General features: G+C 45.7%; 1 protein-coding gene across 2 annotated transcripts in view; it reads right to left on the bottom strand.

The window, feature by feature from the left end:
- Positions 1 to 25,266, bottom strand: part of TRAPPC8 (trafficking protein particle complex subunit 8) — a 145,512-nt gene that overhangs the window by 67,357 nt on the left and 52,889 nt on the right. For both annotated transcript variants that reach the window (XM_044292762.1, XM_044292763.1), the window contains 5 exons: positions 21,404 to 21,554; positions 12,760 to 12,860; positions 12,120 to 12,225; positions 10,604 to 10,735; positions 8,029 to 8,253 (listed from right to left, as the gene is read on the bottom strand). In XM_044292762.1, the coding sequence (XP_044148697.1) occupies positions 8,029 to 8,253; positions 10,604 to 10,735; positions 12,120 to 12,225; positions 12,760 to 12,860; positions 21,404 to 21,554 (715 nt within the window). The remainder of the gene's footprint in view (positions 1 to 8,028; positions 8,254 to 10,603; positions 10,736 to 12,119; positions 12,226 to 12,759; positions 12,861 to 21,403; positions 21,555 to 25,266) is intronic.

The raw sequence follows: 25,266 nt of genomic DNA, 5'->3' as shown, positions 1-25,266 counted from the left end.
GCCATCCACAGATCCCCTATAGTAGTGTCATGCACAGACCACCATTAGTTCAAAACTCACCAAAAGCACACCTTTTGGTTAAAAATATATTTTTTTCTTATTTTCCTCCCCAAAAACCTAGGTGCGTCTTACGGGCCGGCGCGTTTTATAGGGCGAAAAATAAGGTATGTGAACCCTTTGGAATGATATGGATTTCTGCACAAACTGGTCATAAAATGTGATCTGATCTTCATCTAAATACCCAATAGACAATCACAGTCTGCTTAAACTAATAACACACAAAGAATTAAATGTTACCATGTTTTTATTGAACACATACTTTTTCTTGCTATATATATATATATATATATATTAGGGATCGACCGATTATCGGATTTACCGATATTATCGGCCGATATTCAGGATTTTGAACACTATCGGTATCGGCATTTATTTTGCCGATATTCCGATAGTGTATGGGGAACACAGATCGCGCTGCTGACAGCGCTCTCCGTGTTCCCCTTAGCAGCACAGGGGAGAAGGAAGCAGTGTCTCCTCCCCCTGTGCTGCTGCTGCCGCCAATGTAAGGACAGGGGACAGGAGGAGGGGAGGAGCTATGGCCACTGCGCCACCAATGAAGATTAATCTATCATTCATTCATATACAGGAGGCGGGAGCTGCAGGATCACATAGCCGGCTCCCGGCCTCTATGTTGCTGTAGCTGCGATCTGCGGTAGTTAACTCCTCAGGTGCCGCGGATCGCAGCTACTGCTCATAGAGGTCGGGAGCCGGCTATGTGATCCTGCAGCCAGCTCCCGCCTCCTGTATATGAATAAATGAGAGAATAAGCTTCATTGGTGGCGCAGTGCGCCCCCCAGTATCAGACATTGGTGGCGCAGTGCGCCCCCCCCCCCCCAGTGGTGGCGCATAGGGCCCCCCCACCCCAGTCGCAGTGCGCCCCTCCACAGGATCCCCTCTCCCTTGCTCCTCCGATCGGAGCCCCAGTGTGAGCTCCTATTCACCCTGATAGATCTCTATCAGGGTGAATAGGACAAGGGTTCTAGTCCCTAAGGGGGCTAAAAGTTAGTTAAAAAAAAAAAAAGTTACAAAAAAATTATAAAAACACCAAAATATTAAATATAAATGAAAAAGAAAGATTTACAAAAAAAAAAATACACATTAACAATAAACATTAATTTTCAGCAGATTTGTGGGAATTTTTTATTTTTTTTTCAAAAATGAAAATTCCCAGAATATCGGTATAAATTATCGGCTATCGGCCTGAAAGTTCACAAATTATCGGTATCGGCCCTAAAAAATCAATATCGGTCGATCCCTAATATATATATATATATATATATATATATATATATACACACATATATATACACACACACACACACACACACACAATACAGTTTTGATGCCTTCAGACCAAAATTTGGACACACCTTCTCATTCAAAGAGTTTTCTTTATTTTCATGACTATGAAAATTGTAGATTCACACTGAAGGCATCAAAACTATGAGATAACACATGTGTAATTATATACATAACAAAAAGGTTTGAAACAACTGAAAATATGTCATATTCTAGGTTCTTCAAAGTAGCCACCTTTTGCTTTGATTACTGCTTTGCACACTCTTGGCAGTCTCCTGATGAGCTTCAAGAGGTAGTCACCCGAAATGGTCTTCCAACAGTCTTGAAGGAGTTCCCAGAGATGCTTAGCACTTATTGACCCTCTTGCCTTCACTCTGCGGTCCAGCTCACCCCAAACCAATCTCGATTGGGTTCATGTCCGGTGACTGTGGAGGTCAGGTCATCTGGCGCAGCACCCCATCACTCTCCTTCATGGTCAAATAGCCCTTACACAGCCTGGAGGTGTGTTTGGGGTCATTGTCCTGTTGAAAAATAAATGATGGTCCAACTAAACGCAAACCGGATGGAATAGCATGCCGCTGCAAGATGCTGTGGTAGCCATGCTGGTTCAGTATGCCTTCAATTTTGAATAAATCCCCAACAGTGTCACCAGCAAAGCACTCCCACACCATCACACCTCCTCCTCCATGCTTCACGGTGGGAACCAGGCATGTAGAGTCCATCCGTTCACCTTTTCTGCGCTGCACAAAGACACGGTGGTTGGAACCAAAGATCTCAAATTTGGACTCATCAGACCAAAGCACAGATTTACACTGGTCTAATGTCCATTCCTTGTGTTCTTTAGCCCAAACAAGTCTCTTCTGCTTGTTGCCTGTCCTTAGCAGTGGTTTCCTAGAAGATATTCTACCATGAAGGCCTGATTCACACAGTCTCCTCTTAACAGTTGTTCTAGAGATGTGTCTGCTGCTAGAACTCTGTGTGGCATTGACCTGGTCTCTAATCTGAGCTGCTGTTAAGCTGCGATTTCTGAGGCTGGTGACTCGGATGAACTTATCCTCCGCAGCAGAGGTGACTCTTGGTCTTACTTTCCTGGGGCGGTCCGCATGTGAGCCAGTTTCTTTGTAGCGCTTGATGGTTTTTGTGACTGCACTTGGGGACACTTTCAAAGTTTTTCCAATTTTTCGGACTGACTTTCATTTCTTAAAGTAATGATGGCCACTCGTTTTTCTTTACTTAGCTGCTTTTTTCTTGCCATAATACAAATTCTAACAGTCTATTCAGTAGGACTATCAGCTGTGTATCCACCTGACTTCTCCACAACGCAACTGATGGTCCCAACCCCATTTATAAGGCAAGAAATCCCACTTATTAAACCTGACAGGGAACACCTGTGAAGTGAAAACCATTTCAGGTGACTACCTCTTGAAGCTCATCAAGAGAATGCCAAGAGTGTGCAAAGCAGTAATCAAAGCAAAAGGTGGCTACTTTGAAGAACCTACCTAGAATATGACATATTTTCAGTTGTTTCATACTTTTTTGTTATGTATAAAATTCCACGTGTTAATTTATAGTTTTGATGCCTTCAGTGTGAATCTACAATTTTCATAGTCATGAAAAGAAAGACATTTTTTTGAATGAGAAGGTGTGTCCAAACTTTGGTCTGTACTGTATATATATATATATATATATATATATATATATATATATATATATATACACACACATATATATATATTTATTTCTCCCATGCAGAAATAAACGTATGCCCACCTGACGCTGCCATACACAGGGCCCACCTGATGCTGCCATACACAGGGCCCACCTGACGCTGCCATACACAGGGCCCACCTGACGCTGCCATACACAGGGCCCACCTGACGCTGCCATACACAGGGCCCACCTGACGCTGCCATACACAGGGCCCACCTGACGCTGCCAAAAAAAGATAAATAGAACCAATTGGCAAATTATTATTTTTTTTTACAAAAGGTATCCATATCCTTTAAACCTCCGCTGATTGGCAGAAGGTTGCCTTCTCTGATGAGTCATGTTTTCTGCTTCATCAAATGGATGGACATTGGCGTTTTAGGCAAGAAATATCAGAGAACACACACCCTGCACCCATGGCTGGAAGAACATATGCTAGTGGTGGGAAATATTTTTGTGGCATTCTCTGGGCTCAAAAATTCAAGTGGAAGGCATTTTCAACCAACTTGGGTATGAATGAATCCTTAGATATATATAAAAAGTACGGTGGGCACTCAATATCGGGACCACATGGAGCAGATAAATATATACCTTTATTTAGTAAAAAACCACTATACCTATAAAAACATAAATATATAAAAAAAAATATATAACTAAATGTATAGGTGACAAGCGATAAAAACCTCCTTTCTGGGATATTCGATATCAACAGCCATATAAGTACCTAGATACCGTTCATACTGTATATAGAAGGATAAGATGTAAATCCGCATATGCCAAGGCAATACCCAGTTGTTCAGTGACCTATATGTGCCTCTCTTTTAGTCCTTCTTGTTTGGATTCCTTCTCATTCGGTATATAACCTCTTTCAGCACATACCGATATAATTCCACAATCTCTAGAGAACAGTTCCTGTGTTAGACACTGCGCTTATAATGTCCACAATCTTCAGAGACAATCCTTGTGTTAGACACTGCGCTCACCGGCTACATACGTCACATAGAGCCCCAGGCTAAGTATTCATACTTTACCACTCTACGCCGTGTTCGCGCTCTGTCTTGTACCGTCTTCGGGGTACTTCCTCCTCTTCAGCCTGCCAGGACCTACGCGGCGTCCCACGTGATCCAGCAGTCTTCTCGTGGCGTCCCACATGACGGCAGCAGGAAGCAGAGCGCTTTCTGGGTCCTGAAGTTCCTCCGCTCCGCTGTAATAGAAGATACAATCTGTGTTGCCACAATAGGTATTGCCAATGTCCTTAAATTCCAGATAGCCACTTGATGCCCTTATATTCGAGCCGGATAAGTGGGGTATAGGTTCCTTTGCTGTCCTTTTAGCAAACGCGTTTCGGGGCTACAACACTCCCCTTGCTCAGTGGTTAGGCAGCAAATGAACCGACATTCCTTTTATAGGGTCAGTATCCCCTCCCGCAAAGGTCACTGGGATAGTTTGCAGTCCTCAAAGTGTGGATCCTGAGTCCAGGGGCTGGCCTTAAACTCACAGCTTCTCCTATGCCCACGGCCATATTTCCTTTTTACCCATTATATCATTTATATTGTTTTCTTTTTTGCTTGTTACGTATAATCAATACCACGTTAAAACATATATAAAATAAAACACATGCAAAATACATAAAAAATTGTACTAAAATAATATATACTATCGCTTGTATTGCATATTCCCTAAAAACCGCATATGCGTTATTGGTGCGTTTTTCATGCGTTAGTTCGTATAACGATCTATTTTGCACTTCTACCCTCCCTAGACCTTTCTAGTATATTTTCTGTCTAAATCAATCTATATTAAAATGGATGATTGTAATCTTAAAGCTATAATATTGGTATAGATATGGAGGGGGAGTGGCCCACCGGGGAGGGGAGATCGGGGTGCTGATGGACACCCCCAATTACAGAAACCCAAATATTTCCATTTCTGCGTTTAGGCCTCTTGGTATCAGGGTATCGAATTCAAAGATCCTTTTCGACTCCACTCGCGACATATGTGCAACATAGTTGCCTCCCCTCCAGTTTTTTTTTTTACCCTTTCAAAAGCCACATATGTGAGGCTGGAGGGGTCACAGTCATGTCTCTCTTTATAGTGTTTTGAAAGGGAGTGTAATTCATATGCTCTCTTTATGTTCCCCATATGTTCGGCTATTCTTTTGTTTAACGGCCTTTTTGTTCTCCTATATATTGTTTTGAACAGGGACACTGTAACAAATATATCACGTCTGTAGAATCACAAGTTAACCCTTCTTTGATATCTAGACTGAATGTATTTTGTGTGGATTGTACTTTTGTTGTTTTCTTTGGAAAATCACTGTTTACTGTTAGAACAACGTCCACACCTACGAAATCCTTTGGATATCAGCCAGTTTCGTCTAATTCCTGGCCTCTTGTTCCTTATCGATGGAGCTACTTTAAGTCCCAAATTTGGGGCCTTGGAATATGTAATTCGTGGTGTGTTGGTTAATTGGGATCCTATAACGTTATCATTTCCATAGATGGTACCAATGCTTGTTGATGATTTTTTCTATCCTTCTGTATTCCATCTATCAGCACCCCGATCTCCCCTCCCCGGTGGGCCACTCCCCCTCCATATCTACGTTGATTAGGACACAATAATAATTGATATCACTGTTACTAGTATACCACACCGATATAGCTTTAAGATTACAATCATCCATTTTAATATAGATTAATTTAGACAGAGAAGATACTAGAAAGGTCTAGGGAGAGTAGAAGTGCAAAATAGATCGTTATACAAACTAACGCACGAAAAACGCACCAATAACGCATGTGCGGTTTTTAGGGAATATGCAATACAAGCGATAGTATATATTATTTTAAATACAATTTTTTGTGTATTTTGCATGTGTTTTATTTTATATATGTTTTAAAACAAAAATAAATAAATAAATAAATATAAATGATATAATGGGGAAAAAAGGAAATATGGCCGTGGGCATAGGAGAAGCTGTGAGTTTAAGGCCAGCCCCTGGACTCAGGATCCACACTTTGAGGACTGCAAACTATCCCAGTGACCTTTGCGGGAGGGAATACTGACCCTATAAAAGGAATGTCGGTTCATTTGCTGCCTAACCACTGAGGAAGGGGCGTGTTGTAGCCCCAAAACACATTTGGTAAAAGGACAGCAAAGGAACCTATACCCCACTTATGCGGCTCAAATATAAGGGCATCAAGTGGCTATCTGGAATTTAAGGACATTGCCAATACCTATTGTGGCAACACAGATTGCATCTTCTATTACAGCGGAGCGGAGGAACTTCAGGACCAAGAAAGCGCTCTGCTTTCTGCCGCCGTCACGTGGGACGCCACGAGAAGACTGCTGGATCACGTGGGATTCCGCGTAGGTCCTGGCAGGCTGAAGAGGAGGAAGTACCCCGAAGATTGTACAAGACCGAGCGCAAACACGGCGTAGAGTGGTAAAGTATGAATACTGAACCTGAGGCTCTATGTGACGTATGTAGCCGGTGAGCGCAGTGTCTAACACAAGGATTGTTCTCTGAAGATTGCGGACATTATAAGCGCAGTGTCTAACACAGGAACTGTTCTCTAGAGATTGTGGAATTATATCGGTATGTGCTGAAAGAGGTTATATACCGACTGAGGAGGAATCCAAACAAGAAGGACTAAAAGAGAGGCAAATATAGGTCACTGAACAACTGGGTATTGCCTTAGCATATGCGGATTTACATCTTATCCTTCTATATACAGTATGAACGGTATCTAGGTACTTATATGGCTGTTTATATTGAATATCCCAGGAAGGAGGTTTTTATCGCTTGCTACCTATACATTTATTTATATATATTTATATATTTTTTTTAAATATATTTATGTTTTTATAGGTATAGTGGTTTTTATTAAATAAAAGGTATATATTTATTTATCTATCTATCTGTTTGGTGGTCCATGTGGTCCCGATATTAAGTGCACCTTTCCGATTCTGAATTGGTGGGTGAGCCGCTTATACTTCCTATTTTTCTGAATTCATCCCTGCAGATTATGTACACCCATACATGCCGATTATCTTCCATGGGACGGATGGGATCTTCTAGCAACACTAAACGTCATGTTACACAGCTACAAATATCTGAAACTGGCTGGAAGAGTACCAGCCTGCCAGCCAATACCCTCCAGTCTTAATGATGACCACCCTCATCTTTTGCTGGCTTTACTTCTTCCTAAATCATCCTTCAAAATCACTGTGTCTTAGAAAAGTCAGCAAGATGCAGAGAGAGAAGGAGCCGGATGTTCCTGACATATTCTCTTCAATATTAGATGATGTGGAATAGGAGGAAAAGCAGATGGCAGAAGAAGGGCTCCCACCTGCAGGGCAGGAGAGCGCTGGGGTTGGGGTAGGGAAGCTGCAGGCTAATTGGTCCCACGGTTCATTACCACAGCATGGTCGCAACCCGCCTACAGCACAACTGCTAGGGTACGTGTGGTCGTACCCTAGAGTGGCCCGGGTATACCTGATTTATAGCGATTAGTTACAAATTTGTAACAAATCTAATTTATTGAGGAACTTTGGCGAAGCTGCCAAATCAAATTTTTAAAAACTTTCCTCATCTCTAGTCCTAATAATGTGACTTGACTGTATACAAACTCTATGCAGATGGATTTGAACTTAGAATGCCAGTGCATACGACCCCAAAGTAAAGCTTAATTGTTTGTTATATGCAAGAATGCCAGATAGATCACCAAGCTGCTTTCTTTCACAGAAAATGGTAGTTTCACATTTTGTGCAGTTCTGTTTCCTTTTGCTCCTGTTTCGATACCTTGAATGCTTGTATCTTGCGCATGATGAGCATTACCACTCGGCTAAACTTTCACTGTCTGCAGACCTAACAGCTTGGTGAATCATCAGAACATCAAAAACATGGACTCTTCGTTAACTGTATCTGCCTGGTCTCAGATAGACCTATGAATGAAGATTTACCTTATAAACGTAGAGATACTCCCGGAGAAAGGCTCCTTGTTGTGACGCTGGCTGTTTGCTGTCATTGATTAAAACATGTCTGAAAGCAGACACCGCATTGTCCAGTTGACGCAAAGTAACAGACTGACGACCAATAGTAAAGTTAATGTGGTCCTCAGCTAATGACCAGCCTTTTCCTTTGTAGACTTGCATAGCCTGGCAATAACATCTAAGGGCATGTTTTCTCTGGGCATAAGAAATAAGACAACAAGACATCAGAAAACTAAGCGAAAAAAACAAATCAACCTTTTCTCTAATGTATATCATTATATTTCCAACATTGTCATCCTCTTTTCAGAAGTTTTGCACATGAATGAAAATCAGGATACTTCTGCAGTAAGATACAATGTCCTGTACAAGTCAATGCTGGGGTAGACTTTTGACAGTATATTTTAGAAGAGTGCACACAGATATTTTTTTTATTTGGGAGTAGACCAGGTTACCTGTATCAGAGGTGGTCATGCAATCAATCAATATCTATGGGTCGACTGTTGGGTAACCGGCAGGCATCCCACCTTGAAAATGACTACCTTACATTTCAGTAGCCACATGTCAGGCCTACACTAGAATGCGACGTCCGCATACTGAGGCAACAGGCTCCTGTGAAGGTCTGGCATGTGTCTGCCGAATCTTAAAGAGGTTCTCCTCTTTGGACAATCCACTCTTGCATCGCCCCCGGAGAGAAAAGTATTACAACATACCTATTCAAATGAATGGCTTGGCATTGCAGGACAGACCGTCCAGTGAGGAGGACAATCTTTGTAACCACTCTCCCTCCAAGACCGTGGTCCTCATCTCCAGTCATCAGGGACCACCCGCTGGCCATGTTTTCAGGATTTCTTTAGTAGTGAGCAGGTGATATAATTAGTGTCAATGCATCAGGACTTACCACAGGTATTCATTCTGTGGGATAGTCTCAAATCATGACCGATAGGTGGGCCCTGAGGACTGGAGTTGAGGAACTCTGCTCTAAGAGATGAAGACCCTGAACAGGGAACCCTCCTCTACTAACTTAGGGTTCCCAAATAGGGTATATGAAAAGACAATATTAAAACTGCACACAGTTCCACTCTTGTTGTGATTTTGCAAAAAAAAAAAAATAGACACACACAACTTGGTCCCTTAGGGTACTTTCACACTTGCGGCAGAGGATTTTGGCAAACTGATGTCATTTGTCAGATGGATCAGGATCCTGATTCGTATGACAAATGCATTGAAATACCGGATCCGTTTCTCCAGTGTCATCCGGAAAAATGGATCCAGTATTTATTTTTTTCAATTTTTTTTCGGTCTGAACATGCACAGACCGCAATGCCGGATCCGTTTTGCCATAACACTCAAGCATTAATACGATTCAATGGGAAACCATGCTGCGGCATTATCTCCGTCCTGAAAAGTAAAAAAAGACTGAACTGAAGACATCCTGATGCATCCTGAAAGGATTGTTCTCCATTCAGAATGAATGGGGATAAAACTGATCAGCTCTTTTTGGGTATTGAGCCCCTGTGGCTGCACTCAATGTTGGAAAAGAATAACGCTAGTGTGAAAGTGCCCTTAAGCAGAGCTCGAAAAAGAATGTGAGGCAAGGCATGCAGCGTTCCACAGCAGGTGCTAGAGGATAGGATGGAGAGACCTCTATGGGCTATTGTGGATATACTGGGGTCCTTTGAGGGCTACTACTGGTTCTAGTCTGGGACATCTGTGGGATAATAGTCTGGATGCCTTATACTATTTTGAAGAGCTGCATTTCAATTCACATTGACTCTGACACTGGCAACTTACAGCCTGATACTTCTATCCAACCTGAGCATCAAAATGTGAAGATCTAATAGTATGAGAGGAACGTTACCTAGCTGGTTATCAGTGTGTCTAATGTTAGCACAGACTACCCCAAAATGCATCTCCAATTTGGGGTCCTAGAGAAATGTATTGTACCATCCGATAGCTAGCGCGATGAGGAAAAGTCTACACTTCAACAAGCTCTACAAGCTGACACACAAGGATCCTCATTTTCAAGCTATCTTGCTCTCAAGTTTTGAAACTGACAATAAAAGGAAACTGCATATAATGAAATTCTGCGGCATACGAGCTTGTGTAATTACTAACCGGGGCCTAGTGTCATTTAAGGCCTCATGCACAGGACAGTTGTGTGTTTTGCGGTCCACAAACAACGGATGGCGTCCGTGTGCGTTCCGCAATTTGTGGAACGGCACGGACAGCCTTAAATATGACTGTCTATTCTTTTGCGCAAAGCGCGGACAAGAACAGGACAGGTTATATATTTTTTGTGGACCACGGAACAGAGTAACGGATGCGGACAGCACACTGAGTTCTGTCCGCATATTTTGCAGCACCATTGAAGTGAATTGGTCCGCATCAGAGTCGCCAAAACTGCGGCTCGGATGCGGGCCAAAACTGCGGCCGTGTGCATGAGGCGCAAGTCCTAGTAAAGGGAAATCATACTTTCTGAACCTCCAACCTTTTTTTAGGCTTAAAATACCTTTGCAATGTAAGTTTGTGTCTTCCGTGCACTTACCTGGCCTGCTTTACTAAAACGATGGCCTGCTAGAATCATGTGGAAAGCAAACTTCCTCACCATAGGACTCTTCATGTTGATGAAGCAATGAGCAGCTTGCTCAAGAAGAAGTGCGCTCCGGAGATCCGAGTCCTGTGGTTGGGAAAATAACAGACAAATGTGGTGAACGAATTCTCGAGAGACATTCAGACTCCATATAAATAGCAACAAGTAAAAATGTTAATACCAAAACGGAAATCTCCCTTTTTTAATCCACTGTACCAAAGACATTGCTGGAGTAAAGGGACAAATACAAAGACTTGTCACTGTGACTAATCCTCGTAGTTGAGGGGATGTATTCATTCATTACTAGGGAGTCCTGTTACTGACCCACATCATCAGATAGTTATGGCAAATCCTGTGAAAATGCCATGTCTGTCTGGATGAGAACACCCCTTTAATGACCTAATGCAGACCCCCTTCACACAGCGCAAGACACTCAGCAGCCCTAGCGCCAGACTCGGTCATCAATGGCAACTTCTCTGTGACAGGTTGGTGATGGGTTGTCCTTCAATAAGGTGTGGGCCAACAGAGCGTCTGTACCAATTCCGCTGTAAATTTACAGTAACAGTACTGTATACTGATTGGAGGATATGGAGACAACAATGCCCAAAAATTCGGATATTTCCATTTCCTCCATTTACTATAACAGAGTGACAGTGCAAACCATCTCTTCGATGCTGGGAATGGGGAGGGCTGACACATCAATATGGTCAGTTTTCAGCCCAAAAATTATTATACATAAGTGACGATGGTGCTTTTGCTTTAAAGAGTAACTAAACTTTTGTATACATTTTTGTTAACCTGTCTCTAATGGCCTTATAATATAATATAATTTATTCATGTTTTTTGTATTTTTATTACACTTTTCCCTCTCTAAAGCGCACATTTCACTGTGTGCTTAAAATCTACTTCTTTGTACAGACTCCATACCTGTATGTCAACTGTTAGCTTAGCAAAGCGCGCAGAAGGAGGAGCCCGCTCTGCTAATCCTGGCATAGCACAGGGTTACAGGGTACTCATGAGGGCTGCAGCTATCGACTATTTTTGTAATTGAGTATTCTATTGATTAATTGAGTACTCTAATAACAGAAAACGAATTAAAAGAACACAGGGTACCCATGTACTATGCCAGCATTAAGTAAACCCCGGGGGAACACGCGCAGGAGCAGCAATATGCACTTCTGTACGTACTTGCAGCGCTGCTGCGGCCCCATTGAGCAGTCAGCGGTGTACAGAGAAGTAGATTTTAAGCGCACAGCAAAATGTGTGCTTTAGGAAGGGAAAAACATTAATAAACTATATTACAAAAACTGCTATTAGGGCTTTAGGGACACTTTCACAAAAATGTATACAAAAGTTTAGTTATTCTTTAAACATGGAAAGTGAGGGCGAATTCAGAATCATACTGTGTACAGTAATGCTCCAGACTTTAAAAAAACAGTAATAACTGTAGAAGCCTTGTAAAAGTACTCACCTCACTTGTAAGACGGATGAGAAGACCAGCAGATTCAGAATATTTACCCTGACTTTTTAATATTTCACCACTCAACAGGACACACCTTTCTGCCAGAACCATACTCCTAGAGAAAAGACAAGGGACAATTTCTGTGGCGTGGTTGATGTTTCCAAACCCTACTCAGATATATTTTGAATGCAAGAAAGCAGCTGCATGTGAACTCGCCCATAAAGGGGCTGCAATAACGAACAGAGCAGTACTTACCTAGAGGACCCTGTGGCACCACACTCTGGTTATCCCATCTGGGCTCTTTTTACCCTGCTGAAGCCAATCACTGCCTTCTGTGGTGGGCTGCTGAGGCCAGTGATCGGCTGCAGTGGTTACGTTTTGTTAACGTGACATCACTGCTACAGGCTTGTAACCAGAGCCTGACAGGGGGAACCAGAACGGAGGTGCTGGATCTGCTAGGTAAGTACTGCTCTGTTCTTTCTTGAAGCCTCCCCAGTGTTGCCGCTTTCTTTCTAAAATTGGATCAGAGGCATACAAGGTCCATGGGAGCACATGAACATCAGCAATACAATGATAATCTGCCAGCTGGATCCACGGCCCCCCTCCTTCCCCCCAAAAAAAGAATAAAACAAACACAGTCTTGTCTTACTTGCATATGTCCCTGTATGTCTGGATTGCAGTGTCCATGTAATGAGCTGGATACGGCCTGGGAGCACCTGGTTGCAGAAAAGCAGATACTGCTGCCATTTCCTGAAAAGGTACGTAGTACAAAATTAAAGGATTCTCTAACAGAGAGACCCTTTCTATGAGATGAAGGATTGTGGGAAGAAACCAGCGCACATCATAAAATATAACTCAGCATTTCTTTACAGTTAATTATTTGAATGACACGGTAGAGTACAGCATGCAGCGGCAATAAGGTCTTAGGACAGACCATGAAGGTTCCCATCAGAAGGTAAATGGTGTCCGCGAGTAATGTGGCATCTTTGATTTGATGATCCATGGATCAAACATTGACAGCCCATCAATGTTTTTTTTTTTTATAGGAAAACCACATAATATACAGATAAATGCTTGTGCTCAGCAAAAAAGCAATATATCTGGACCAGTTCCAGTGCAGGGGACGGAGGTTAAAGCGAAGCTTTTGGGGAAGAAATCTCTTATGTACTACAGTAAACAGGGTTATGGAACCCGTAACTATTGTGTTAATACTGTTCCTCCAGAAAACTGTGTTTAAAGGGCTTCTGTCACCCCACTGCGATTTATGCCTACATAATCTAATCATTTTGGTCCAGTAGATTTTGTTTGAAACGTGCTTTTAAAAACGAGATTTTGTGAACTCACCTGTAAAATCTCTTTCTCGCGTAGTTCATTGGGGGACACAGACCGTGGGTATAGCTGCTTGCTGCCACTAGGAGGCGACACTAGGCTAAGAAGTGATAACTCCTCCCCTGCAGGCTATACCCCCTCCAGCCTGGAGAGAGCATATCAGTTTGTGCCCAAGCAATAGGAGTAGGAGAAAAAAAAAATCAATAAGGAAAATACAGTAAACAACCAGTAAGTGACAACATCAGTCGGATGAACCAGAACTGAGGACCATACTGGCCCACCAACCGCCAATATGTGCGGCAAACAGAACACTGGGTGGGAGCTGTGTCCCCCAATGAACTACGCGAGAAAGAGATTTTACAGGTGAGTTCACAAAAATCTCGTTTTCTCGCTAGTATCATTGGGGGACACAGACCGTGGGACGTCCTAAAGCAGTCCACGGGGAGGGAAACAAATCACACGCCCCTGGGGAAAAAACGCCCTCAAGGATGCGTCATCCGCTGCAGTCTGCAAGATCTTGCTGCCTGGAGCAGCAACAGTTGATGTCTAGAAAAGCCCCCCGAAAACTCGGCGAACTTGCCGGAAGACCAAGACGCTGCCCTCTAGAAGCGATGTCTGGAGTAGATGAACCCTAGAAATGACGACCGCTGGTCGGCCAGGCCATCACTCCGCTACGAAGCAACCGACCGCCAGACATCCCAGGAAAAAAAGCATCCCGTTGGAAGACGCCAGCTATGACAAGGACCTCCAAGAAAAACAGGCAGAAAACCCATACAGCGGAACGCGCCAGATATGGACCAGCAAATCTCCGAGGCCAAAATGGATGGCAGATGGAGAGTCCGCCCTCAAATACGAGGGAGAAAGAAGAGAAAACCATGTCCGAGATGACCCGGAAAGCGGCGACCTTCCGCCAGAAGAAAATTCTGGCAGAGCACTGCCTGATGCAAATGCCAAAGGACAAATGGACGTACAATAAGAAGAAGTCCCAGAGGGGGGGCTTGTTTGTTCCTGAAACGCCTCCAGCGATCTACCGATCGTCGGGGCGAAGCCGGTTGTTGACCACAACTGTGGAAGCGGAACCAAAATCCAGGTTCGCAGGATCCTCCTCTGGTTAAAGGGAACCGGTAATGGAAAAACCCCATAATTGACATATATGGACTTCCGGGCAGGGACCAAGATAAGAGAATACTCTCCATGGGAAAAAAAATAAAAAAAAAATAAAAAAATAGGTCCCGGATTCCATTAGCTATACAACCCATTGCCACCGGTCGAGGAGACCGAAGGGAAAGGTGGTCGGCAATCCAGCTAGAGGAAGGACAGGAAAGAAAAATAGGGGTGTTCCGTTCAAGGAACGAAATCCCTACCAGAGGTGACAAGGTGTGACGGTCACCCGCTCAGCCTGGCTTGGGGGGACCGTAGTCCGCCCCCGGAAGGAGCAGAGAAAGGAATGACCACCATCGCTTGATGTGACACAGAAGTAATCCTAACTGAAGGCAGGAATCACTGTAGTGGTAGACGAGTGCCACAGGGACTAATTAAACATATCTGAAGGAAGGTATCCCCGTAGTGGTAGACGAGTGCCACAGGGACTAAGCTATCCAGTCGAGCGCGCCCAAGTAAGGTGCTGACAGCCATGGCATTGACGCCAGTGCCAAACCCAAGTTGACGACACAAGAACAATAGTTGTCAGAGCAACGGACAGTTAACAGTAACGAAGACCATGAAGAGGTCAGGGCGAAGCCCATTGCCATCAGGGACTGGCACTGTACAGATCTCTTGGTAATGAAATACACCCCTGAGGAGGAGCCCATACAAAGGAAGCCTGCCAGAGTAACGCAAAGGCCACACTCCAGCTGAGGAGGAGGCTACCCCGTACAGGATACCAATCCCAAAGTCAGAAGAAACCGCCGTCTGACGAAGGAACCGTGCAATAGGAATTTCAGTAGGAACCCTAGCATGTAGTGGAGATGTAAATACCCCTTGTACAGTTAATAGCTACAGCCTGCCCCTCCCAGCGTAAAACTGAGGAAGAGGCCTAAGGACACCCAGAAGTAGCATGGAACCAAGGTATCTCAGTCAACCAGAGCCATCATGAGGCACTCCATCTAAAAAGGGGGCAAAACCAGAGCAACCGCCGAAGCAGTGTCAGGGTAGAACCCCTATCTGAGGGGGCTGACCCACTGCCATGTGTTCGATCTCCGGCCCTTGTGAAAACTACCCTTGCTGTTTTGTCCGAAGTGGGATCTGAACCCACGCCTCCATTTGGAGACCCGAACACCCCACACACGGAAGATATTAACTCTGGAGTCCGGCACATTAGACCACTCGGCCATCCTGACTTAGAGAACACGCTGTAGTAGTCCATGCAGAACGCCAGCAAAACACCCTCACCTAATGAGGAATAGTGGTGGCCCAGAATACAGAGTCAGTGCAACCTTGGCCTCGCTGGGTCGTAATCCCAACATTTGTACAATGGCGTGCACCCGCACGCTGTAGAGGACCAATTTCTGACCGACCTGAACGGTGGAGGCCCATAGGGATGGGAATCTAGGGCACCTGAAGAGTTGCTGAGCGACTCCCCTAAGAGAACAAAGAACGACCTATCTGCGCCAACAACCAGCACCAGAAGAGACGGAAGGATACAGTATGGGAGCAGTCCCAGTATCCATATACCTCTAGACGAAGAGTACCAGGCACCAATGGCAACGACTGTTGCCGCGGCCCACCCGTGAAGGAAGCCAAGGCATCTAGTGCGCAGGCTTAGTTGAATTAACGCATGCACAGATGCTCAGTGATTTCCTGTTAGATGTAGAAGGGGGTAATGCCACGACTGTTGAATAGTATTCAGTGGTAGCGCGATCCTCCGTCAAGGAAGGGAGGTAGGGAGATGATCAGAACCGCATCCAACGGTAGTGTAATAACCCCCTCCATGGAGGGGGTAACACGTACTGTAAGCACTACACTCAATGGAAGTGCAACCACTCCACCTATGAAGGGGAGAAAAATATATAGGGAGTACTGTATCCTGAGTTAGCGCAAGTACCTAATCTATGGCAGGGGGTAACGCACCCAGTAGGAAATGACCCCAATGGCAGAGAATTACACCCCTATGGAAGAGGATAATGCATATGAATAGTCCCGTACCCGGTGGGTAGAGAATTCCTCCACCTAAGCAAGGTGGTAATACTTACAGCAAACATTGCCACCCGCGATAAAGCCATAACGCCTCCTATGAGAGAGGCTAATGCGTAACGCCAGTACTGTACCCAGTGGAACAGCAATCCGATAACAACCGAAAGGGGAGACGCGAATGGCTGGCACTGACCCGTGCAAGTGCCGTCAGTCCACCTGTGGAAGAAGGGAATACGAAGGGTAAGGACTGTATCCAGTAGCAATGCAAATGCCGCCTAAGGAAGGGGCAATGCAGACAATCAGTACTGCCGGTAGCATGGATGCAGTCTAGAAGATTCATATCAGAGTCCGCAGAACTGTTCCCTGTTCGCTCAGAACCAACCCCTGTCAGAAGGGAGGGTTCTGAATATCCCCCTAAAGAGGAAGGGTGGAGGTGCGGAGGAGACCGAGGAGGAATGTCCTGCTCGTGCGCAGCTCTACCCCTGATCATCCAGCCACGGCAGTTGTAGGCTGTGACGGCAGTGATATAACCATCAAAACACCCAGGAGGTGGAATCAGCATCCCTATCTGACCGCTCACAGGATTGTGTGGGCGGCACTCAACCAACCCACCCACAATCCAGGAGGGTGGATTGGGAACTGCCCGAGGTCCTCCATTGGATTGCGCATGTGGGTTAACAACCAAATGACCCAAGAGGGGTGGATTGGGAATCCAGCAGCTGTGCTCCCCTGGCTTTGTGCAGGTGGAGCATCATCAACCAAACGGCCCCATAGGGTGGATTGGGAATCCTGCAAATGTGCTCCCCCGGATCCGTGCAGGTGGAGCATTATCAACCAAACAGCCCCGTAGGGCGGATTGGGAATCCTTCAGATGTGCTCCCCCGGATCCGTGCAGGTGGAGTATTATCAACCAAACTGCCTCAGCGGGCGGATTGGGAATCCTCAGATGTGCTCCCCTGGATTTGTACAGGTGGAGTATTATCAACCAAACGGCCCAGCGGGCGGATTGGGAATCCTTCAGATGTGCTCCCCTGTAGTTGTGTAGGTGGAGTATTATCAACCAAACGGCCCAGCGGGCGGATTGGGAATCCTGCAGATGTGCTCCCCTGTATTTGGGCAGGTGGAGTCTTATCAATCAAACGGCCCAGCGGGCGGATTGGGAATCCTTCAGATGTGCTCCCCTGTATTTGTGCAGGTGGAGCATTATAAACCAAAACGGCCTCAGCGGGCAGATTGGGAATCCTTCAGGTGTGCTCCCCTGTAGTTGTGCAGGTGGAGTATCATCAACCAACGGCCCAGCGGGCGGATTGGGAATCCTTCAGATGTGCTCCCCTGTATTTGTGCAGGTGGAGCATTATAAACCAAACAGCCCTTATGGCGGATTGGGAAGATGTGTTCCCCTGGGTTTCACATGTGGTGGCCTATACACCAGACGACCCAGAAGGGTGGTCTGAGAATTCTTCCTGTGTGCATTCTCAACCAAACAGCCCCGGAGGGCGGATTAGGAAACTGTGAGCAATCCTCCCCTGTCCATAGGACATGGGCCCAGCCCCATACCCTACCACCAGGGTGGACATGCCGGCAGGCAGGGGTTAGGGTTAACTTCCTAATCTAAGGTAATTGGCCTGCAGAAGGGGACACCGAATAATGCAGAGCCAGCTGCAAACAAACGACTTGCCACAAAGGGTTAACCCAGCTCAGAGGACCGGGAGCGGAGCTCAGCGGGCACCTGGGGGAGGAGCGACAGCTAGTCGGGGAGAATCCGCGCCTAAAGGACGAACCCGCCCCCTCCATAACTGGAATGAAAGTTGCGGCCTAGTAGGCCGCAAGGCCGGGACATAAAGTTTGGCGCACAGCCGACCGGGCGGTACTGCCGGCCGGTTACCACAGCGGGCCTGAAGAGCAGCGCCGATGTCTGCCCACTGATCTGGAGGGGGTGAGTCCCCTCTCGCTGCGGGAACCCATCCCGTGCCGCTAAAAGCTGCACGGGCTGAGTCCCGGTAGGCCCGAAGAGGAGCCGGGGCCTAAATTTTTAGCGCCGGCCGAACGAATAGCCGGCCGGGAAGTGGAGTGACCGGAGCGGCGCACTGCAAGCGCCCTGGCCGAACACCGGCCGCGGGAGCTCACCCCGCAGGCCGTACAACTGGACCAGTGCCGGCTGCTGGACGGAATCTGAGGAGAACCCAGGCCCCCCGTCTGGACAGAAGCCCAAACTTACATTGGGGCCTGAGGTAATGTGGGGCCCTCACCAGGAATGGCTCACCTGAGGAAAAAAGGTCCTCCATCTTATGCTGAGGTGACCGGGGGGAAGGGGAAGGGCCGAGGTACTTACCCAATGCGGACTACTCACCCCATCTTCATCCCCTTCTCTTCACCCTTTCTCAGAGTACCAGCAGGGCCACCTCTTCAGCCGCTGGCACACGAAGTGGCAGGAGACTGGGATGGCGGAGGGTCTCGCCGGATTCAGGTGACCCCTTGGCTGGCGGGAAGCAGGGGAGCTGGGCTGCCCTGGTCCACTTTCGTTTCTTGGGGAGGGCGAGCGGTGAGGGATTCCGACACCGGCCTTGCTCCCGGGGTAGACAGAGTGGCTAGGCGACTCTGTTTCCCCAAACCTAAAAAAGGAAAAAGATAAAATAATAAAAGTAAGCCGCCCTGCAAAAGCAGGGAGGTCTGCCTCCTACGACACTAAGCTAAAAACTGATATGCTCTCTCCAGGCTGGAGGGGGTATAGCCTGCAGGGGAGGAGTTATCACTTCTTAGCCTAGTGTCGCCTCCTAGTGGCAGCAAGCAGCTATACCCACGGTCTGTGTCCCCCAATGATACTAGCGAGAAATGCAAATTACCTGTCTACCAGCAAGTAGGGCGGCTACTTGCTGGTAGCAGCCACATCCTCCTCTCATAATGACGCCCCCTCCGCATGTTGATTGACAGGGCCAGGGAACGGGATCGTCCTCTGCTGGCCCTGTCTGCTATCAAGAACTTGCGCCTGCGCCGTAACGGTATTCAGTCGGTGCAGGCGCACTGAGAGGCGGCCGCTCCATACTCAATGCGCCTGCACCGATGACGTCAGATCTACACCCGGCGCAGGCGCATTGAGGATGGAGCGGCCGCCTCTCAGTGCGCCTGCGCCGACTGTATACCTTTACGGCGCGAGTTCTTGATAGCAGACATGTGTGCATTCAAAATCTTGCGCCTGCGCCGTACCTGTCTTCAATCGGCGCAGGCGCACTGAGAGGCGGCCGCTCGCTCGGCCGCTCCATCCTCAATGCGCCTGCGCCGGGTGTAGATGTGACGTCATCGGCGCAGGCGCATTGAGTATGGAGCGGCCGCCTCTCAGTGCGCCTGCGCCGACTGACTACCGTTAAGGCGCAGGCGCGAGTTCTTGATAGCAGACAGGGCCAGCAGAGGACGATCCTGTTCCCTGGCCCTGTCAATCAACATGCGGAGGGGGCGTCTTTAGGATCGGAGGATGCGGCTGCTACCAGCAAGTAGCCGCCCTACTTGCTGGTAGCAAGGCGATTTGCATATTTTAAAAGCACGTTTTAAACAAAATCTACTGGACCAAAATGATTAATTAGATTATGTAGGCATAAATCGCAGTATAGGGATTATAAGTAAACAAAAAAAAAAAAAAAAAACGGTTTAGTGGGGTGACAGAAGCCCTTTAAGGGCTCATGTATTTTTGGTCTGCATCCAATCAGATGCAGACTCGCTTCAATCATAGAAACATAGAAAAACATGAGGCAAGCACTGCTCTCCGCATCCATATGTTTGTTCCATGTCATCTGCAAAAATATAGAACATGTCCTATTCTTGTCCGCATTACAGGCAGGGACAGGACTGTTCTATGGGCCGGACCTTCCTTTCCACAAATGTGGCCGGTATCCGTGCAGCAGGAAGTAGAGGGGACGATTTTCTTGGAATGGAGAGGTGGGGGATCATTTAGTGGAGTATGCTCATTTTTATTTATCTTTATCTTACTAAGCAGTTTAAAAAAAAAAAAAAAAAAAATCGCCCAAAATCCCTTTAAATATTGTGTGACAGATTCCTTCTAAGGCCATGTTCACGTGGCAGATTTTGCAAAGGCAAAATCTGCCACATATTCCGTGGCAGTACCAGATTTTTACATTTCGGTGCCACGGACCTAGGCGCGGGTTAGCCTAATTCAATGTGGCAAATGGACACTTGCTGCAGTTTCCAGCTACACAAGTCTGGACATGTCCTTTCCTGGCACAAGTGTGGTTTTAAACAGCCAGCTGCACGAATGGCAGCATGGCCTCCCGCTGAAAACCATGGGAGATGGATTTCCACAAGACTGCAGACGGCTTTTTAGTGTAGGATCTGTGTAAAAACTGTGGTGTGGGAAGGCACCGTGTGAACAGGGCCCAAGACAAGAGAAGCTAAAGGGGGAATTTATCATGATGGGGATATCTGCAGTAAGCTTTCCTCGAGTTTGTGTTGGCATAATTTATTCCACATTTATCAAAAGTTATATGTTGTTTGATAAATTAGCCTCATCCTTAAACCTAACTCTATTGGTCTAGAGAAAAAAAAAAATCCTCAGGATAGGTCATCTATATCAGATCAGCAGGGGTCCAACACCCAGGACCCTCGCCGATCAGCTGGTTGAAAGAGAAGGCCACATACCGTGCCAGCGCAGCCTTCATTGCTTACCTGCTCGCCATCGACATTATGGCAGTGAGCAGGTGTAATTACAAGAAACCGTCCCATTCACTTTAATTGGACGGAGCGTTCCAATACAAGAGCAATTTTATGATACCAAATAAAAGTAGAACAACACAATTAGATACAATATGTAATGCGATGCATACCAGGGCCCCAGCAGCGTAAAGCATCGCTTGGTCATTCAGGAAGTCCTTTTTGGCAGTGTGATAGCAACTGTATGCCAAGTCATAATGCTGAACCAAAAAACACAGGTCAGCCATCTTCCTAATCTGGAGCTCAGGAGCCTCTGGGGGATACCTAAAACACAGATAGAACACAACTCTAAAATCATTACATCAACATTAAAAGGGTTGTACCAGTAATAATTACGTATCCCATCCAACAGATATCGCTGTTATATCACTTTCCCCAAATACCACCATTTATCAAAACTGCCTATTTCAAAAGCTTTTAGCCTACCACTGCATCAAGTGACAAATAAGTCTCCATTGTCAGTTGCGTTTGGCTACGTCCTGCCTTGGAGCCTTGTAATGTAGGACTTAGGAAGCCTCATTGGTAAGAACAAGGGGCCCGATTAGCATCATATGATCTGCTGATGTCAGGATACATTTCACTGCCCTAAGGCATGATAGGACAGCAGTCGCATGACAAACCAGGAAGTAGAATTCAAGCATGGGGGATACGAGAAAACTAAAAACTAGGTAAATTTGGAAAAAATAAAAATAAAAAAATATCCAAGGAGGAATTGGAGCTAAAGCAACTGATGAAAATACACTTAAGGGTCTATTCACACGTCCGCACTTTGGGTCCGGATCTATTCCGCAATTATGACCCATTCATTTTCAATGAGGACGGAAAAGATGCGGACAGCATACAGTGTGCTGTCCGCATTTCGGGTCCGCGGCCCCGCAAAAAAAAAATAGAACATGTCCTATTCTTTCCCGCAGCTTCGGACAAGAATAGGCATTTCTATTGGGGTGCCAGTCCAGTGTTTTGTGGACCCACAATACACTGCGGACGTGTGAATGGACCCTTGGGGCTGTTTCACACGAGCGGATGCAATGCGTTAATGACAGCCAAGACCCGATTCGAACTGCAGAAGCACGGATCATTAACATGACTGATAATGCTCCGTGCCTCTCTGTGATCTCTTTACTACGAAATCACAGTGACAACTTTATCTCACTGTGATTTTGTAGTAAAGAGATCAGAGAGAGGCACGGAGCATTATCAATCATGTTACTGCTCCGTGCCTCTGCAGTCTGCATCGGGTCTTGGCTGTCATTAACGGAACGGATGACACACATGGCATCCGCTCGTGTGAAAAGTACTGGTAGTTTATGGCACAACCCCTAACTTGGTTAAAAGCAATATCAATCTACATAAGCTTTAGACATCGAAAGGCTCTGTAATAATGACTATTTTCTGAATTATGAGCAATTTTCACTTTTTTATAGATGGACCAAAATAAATAAATTATTTAATTGAACTCAACACGTTCAGGATGCATTAGGGCTCTCACACACGAGAGTGGAAATCACGCTCCGTGTGAGAGAGGGACTTGGGAAGCGCACAGCAATATCATGATTGATAGAGCTGTGTGCCTCTGTCTGACCTTTCTGTAACGGAATCATTATGCATTTCTGTAGGACCGCGCGATTTCTTGATATTTAGAAACATCTAATTATATGTGTACAGGCAAAACACCAGATTAGATAGATATCCTCCTCCACCTCCAGCACCAATAGTAAAGCACTGCAGTTAATATTGGCTCACACTCTGTGCTGATATACTCACAAAGGCAGGTGGAATACAGGCACATCAAACAAATATAGAGTCTTCTATTCCTCTTATTTTCTCTTACCCTGTATGGTTATATCCTATGTAGCAGTGGAATCTCTTCGTCTGTGTGTCTCGTTCCACTCCTGCTCACTCCTCCCCCTCTCCATAGACTTGTATTGACATGCGTAATATGATACTTCAGTAGAGCTGATCTGTCCGTCTGTAGAGATGGAAGAACAGGAACACCAGAGAGGATCTCACACCAGCTCAGCCAAACCCAAATGAAGCTATCAATCGGTTGATTGCTTCATTTGGGCTTGGCTGAGCTGGTGTGAAATCCTCTCTGGCGTTCCTGTTCTTCCATCTCTACAGACGGACAGATCAGCTCTACTGAAGTATCATATTCCGCATGTTACATCGCATTTAGGACCTGCAGCGGCAAGGATTTGTGGCAACGTATTGTTTTTTTAAAATTATTTATATGTAACGGAATCATACTGACAGCTTTATGTCACTTTAATTCTGTAGAAGGTCAGGCAGAAGAACACAGCATTATTAATCATGATAATACGGTGTGTTTCCCAAGTCCTGAACGTATGATCCAACTCTCACATGAAGAGCGATTCCCGCAAGGGACACGCTCGTGTGAAAGAGCCTTTACAAAACCATGTCAATGGTGGGGGGTTTTGTGATGTGAATCTGACATGCTATCAGACTGACAGGTGTCCTAACATCAAGAATAATAAGGTCCAAATTTGCTTATTTCCTTGTAATATAGCAACGTAGCTGGAGCAAAATGGTTGGTAGTATATAGCGTACAGTTTGCCAAATTAAAATTTACACAATATCGAATCACATGTCAAGGATGTTGCTGGAACCTTGACATTTGTGATTATGTGTGGTACAGGAATAGAAGGATGGACTTCCACATTACATAGCAGTCAGATGAATGCTCCCTTGACAGTCAGCTATTCCTTCTGACCCCCACCCATATGCATTCTCTGATCAGCCAACCATACATGTATGTATGAACAGAAAGATCAGGCATGTTGAGTCCAAGATGTCCGATTTATTGACTTCAGATGAATGTGCTGTGAAGGTAAGCTGGAAATCTGAACATAGGATTTAGGGTAAATGCACATGATCAGGATTGCGTGCAGAAAATCCGCACCGTAGGTCATGTACATTGTATTGTATGAGAATTTGAAATTCTCAATGCACACGATTTTTTCCCCGTGGATTTTGACCGGCAGTGCGGATTTTAAAAACCGCAGCATGTCAATTTATTTTATTTTTCCTGAACGGATTTTCTTCATTCACTTAGTAAAATCCGCATGCAGAAAATCTGCAACAAATCTACATGCAAATCCGCACCAATTAATGGGGATTGACCGCACGGATTTGCCTGCGAACACCTGCAGATTTCAGTGTAGATTCTCCGCACACGAATCCTGAACGTGTGCATGTACACTTAAAGGGTTAACAGGATAGAGACTTTCTGTCTGAGCGTTCCATACAGAGATCACACGACCATGTCACATTACAGCTGTGACTAATAGGTCTGGGGTTATGCAGATTACTGTACAGACTGCTCTACTTAAAACATAATGTACTATTTTGTGTACAAAGGCTGAACCACAGTAATGGGATCTGACACTTGTAGGAGCAACGTAACCCCTTTATTTTGATTTGTGAGAATACTGCAAATTGGACCATCAGTTATCTTATACTGAAAACCTATACAAAAGGATGAAGGAAGGGCCTTCATGGGGTCCCCATTCTCATGATCTGTGGAGGTTCCAGCAGTAGGACTCCCACAGATTTAAAGAAGATCTGTCACCAGGATCAGCCCTATGGTTAGCACTGGTGCCTTGCAGCGCTGGGGTCCTGGGTTTGAATCTGACCAAAGACAACATCTGCATGGAGATTGTATGTTCCCCCAGCGTTTGCGTGGGTTTCCTTGGGGTACTCCGGTTTCCTCCCACACTCCAGACATACTGATAGGGACCTTAGATTGTGAGCCCCACTGGGGACAGTTGGATGCTAATGTCTGTAAAGCGCTGCGGAATATGTCAGTGCTATATAAGTGCATAAAATAAATAAATAAATAAATACGATTAATTGGAGAACTAGGAGGTGGGGCTGAATCATCTGAGTAATGCTATGTAACACCCCCTGTGTTCTGCACACTCCCCTCTCCACTTGATTGACAGGGCTGGACATCAGG

The sequence above is a fragment of the Bufo gargarizans genome, chromosome 5 (assembly GCF_014858855.1).
Source record: "Bufo gargarizans isolate SCDJY-AF-19 chromosome 5, ASM1485885v1, whole genome shotgun sequence".
Classification (NCBI taxonomy): Eukaryota; Metazoa; Chordata; class Amphibia; order Anura; family Bufonidae; genus Bufo; species Bufo gargarizans.
This window is presented reverse-complemented; position numbering and strand designations above follow the sequence as displayed.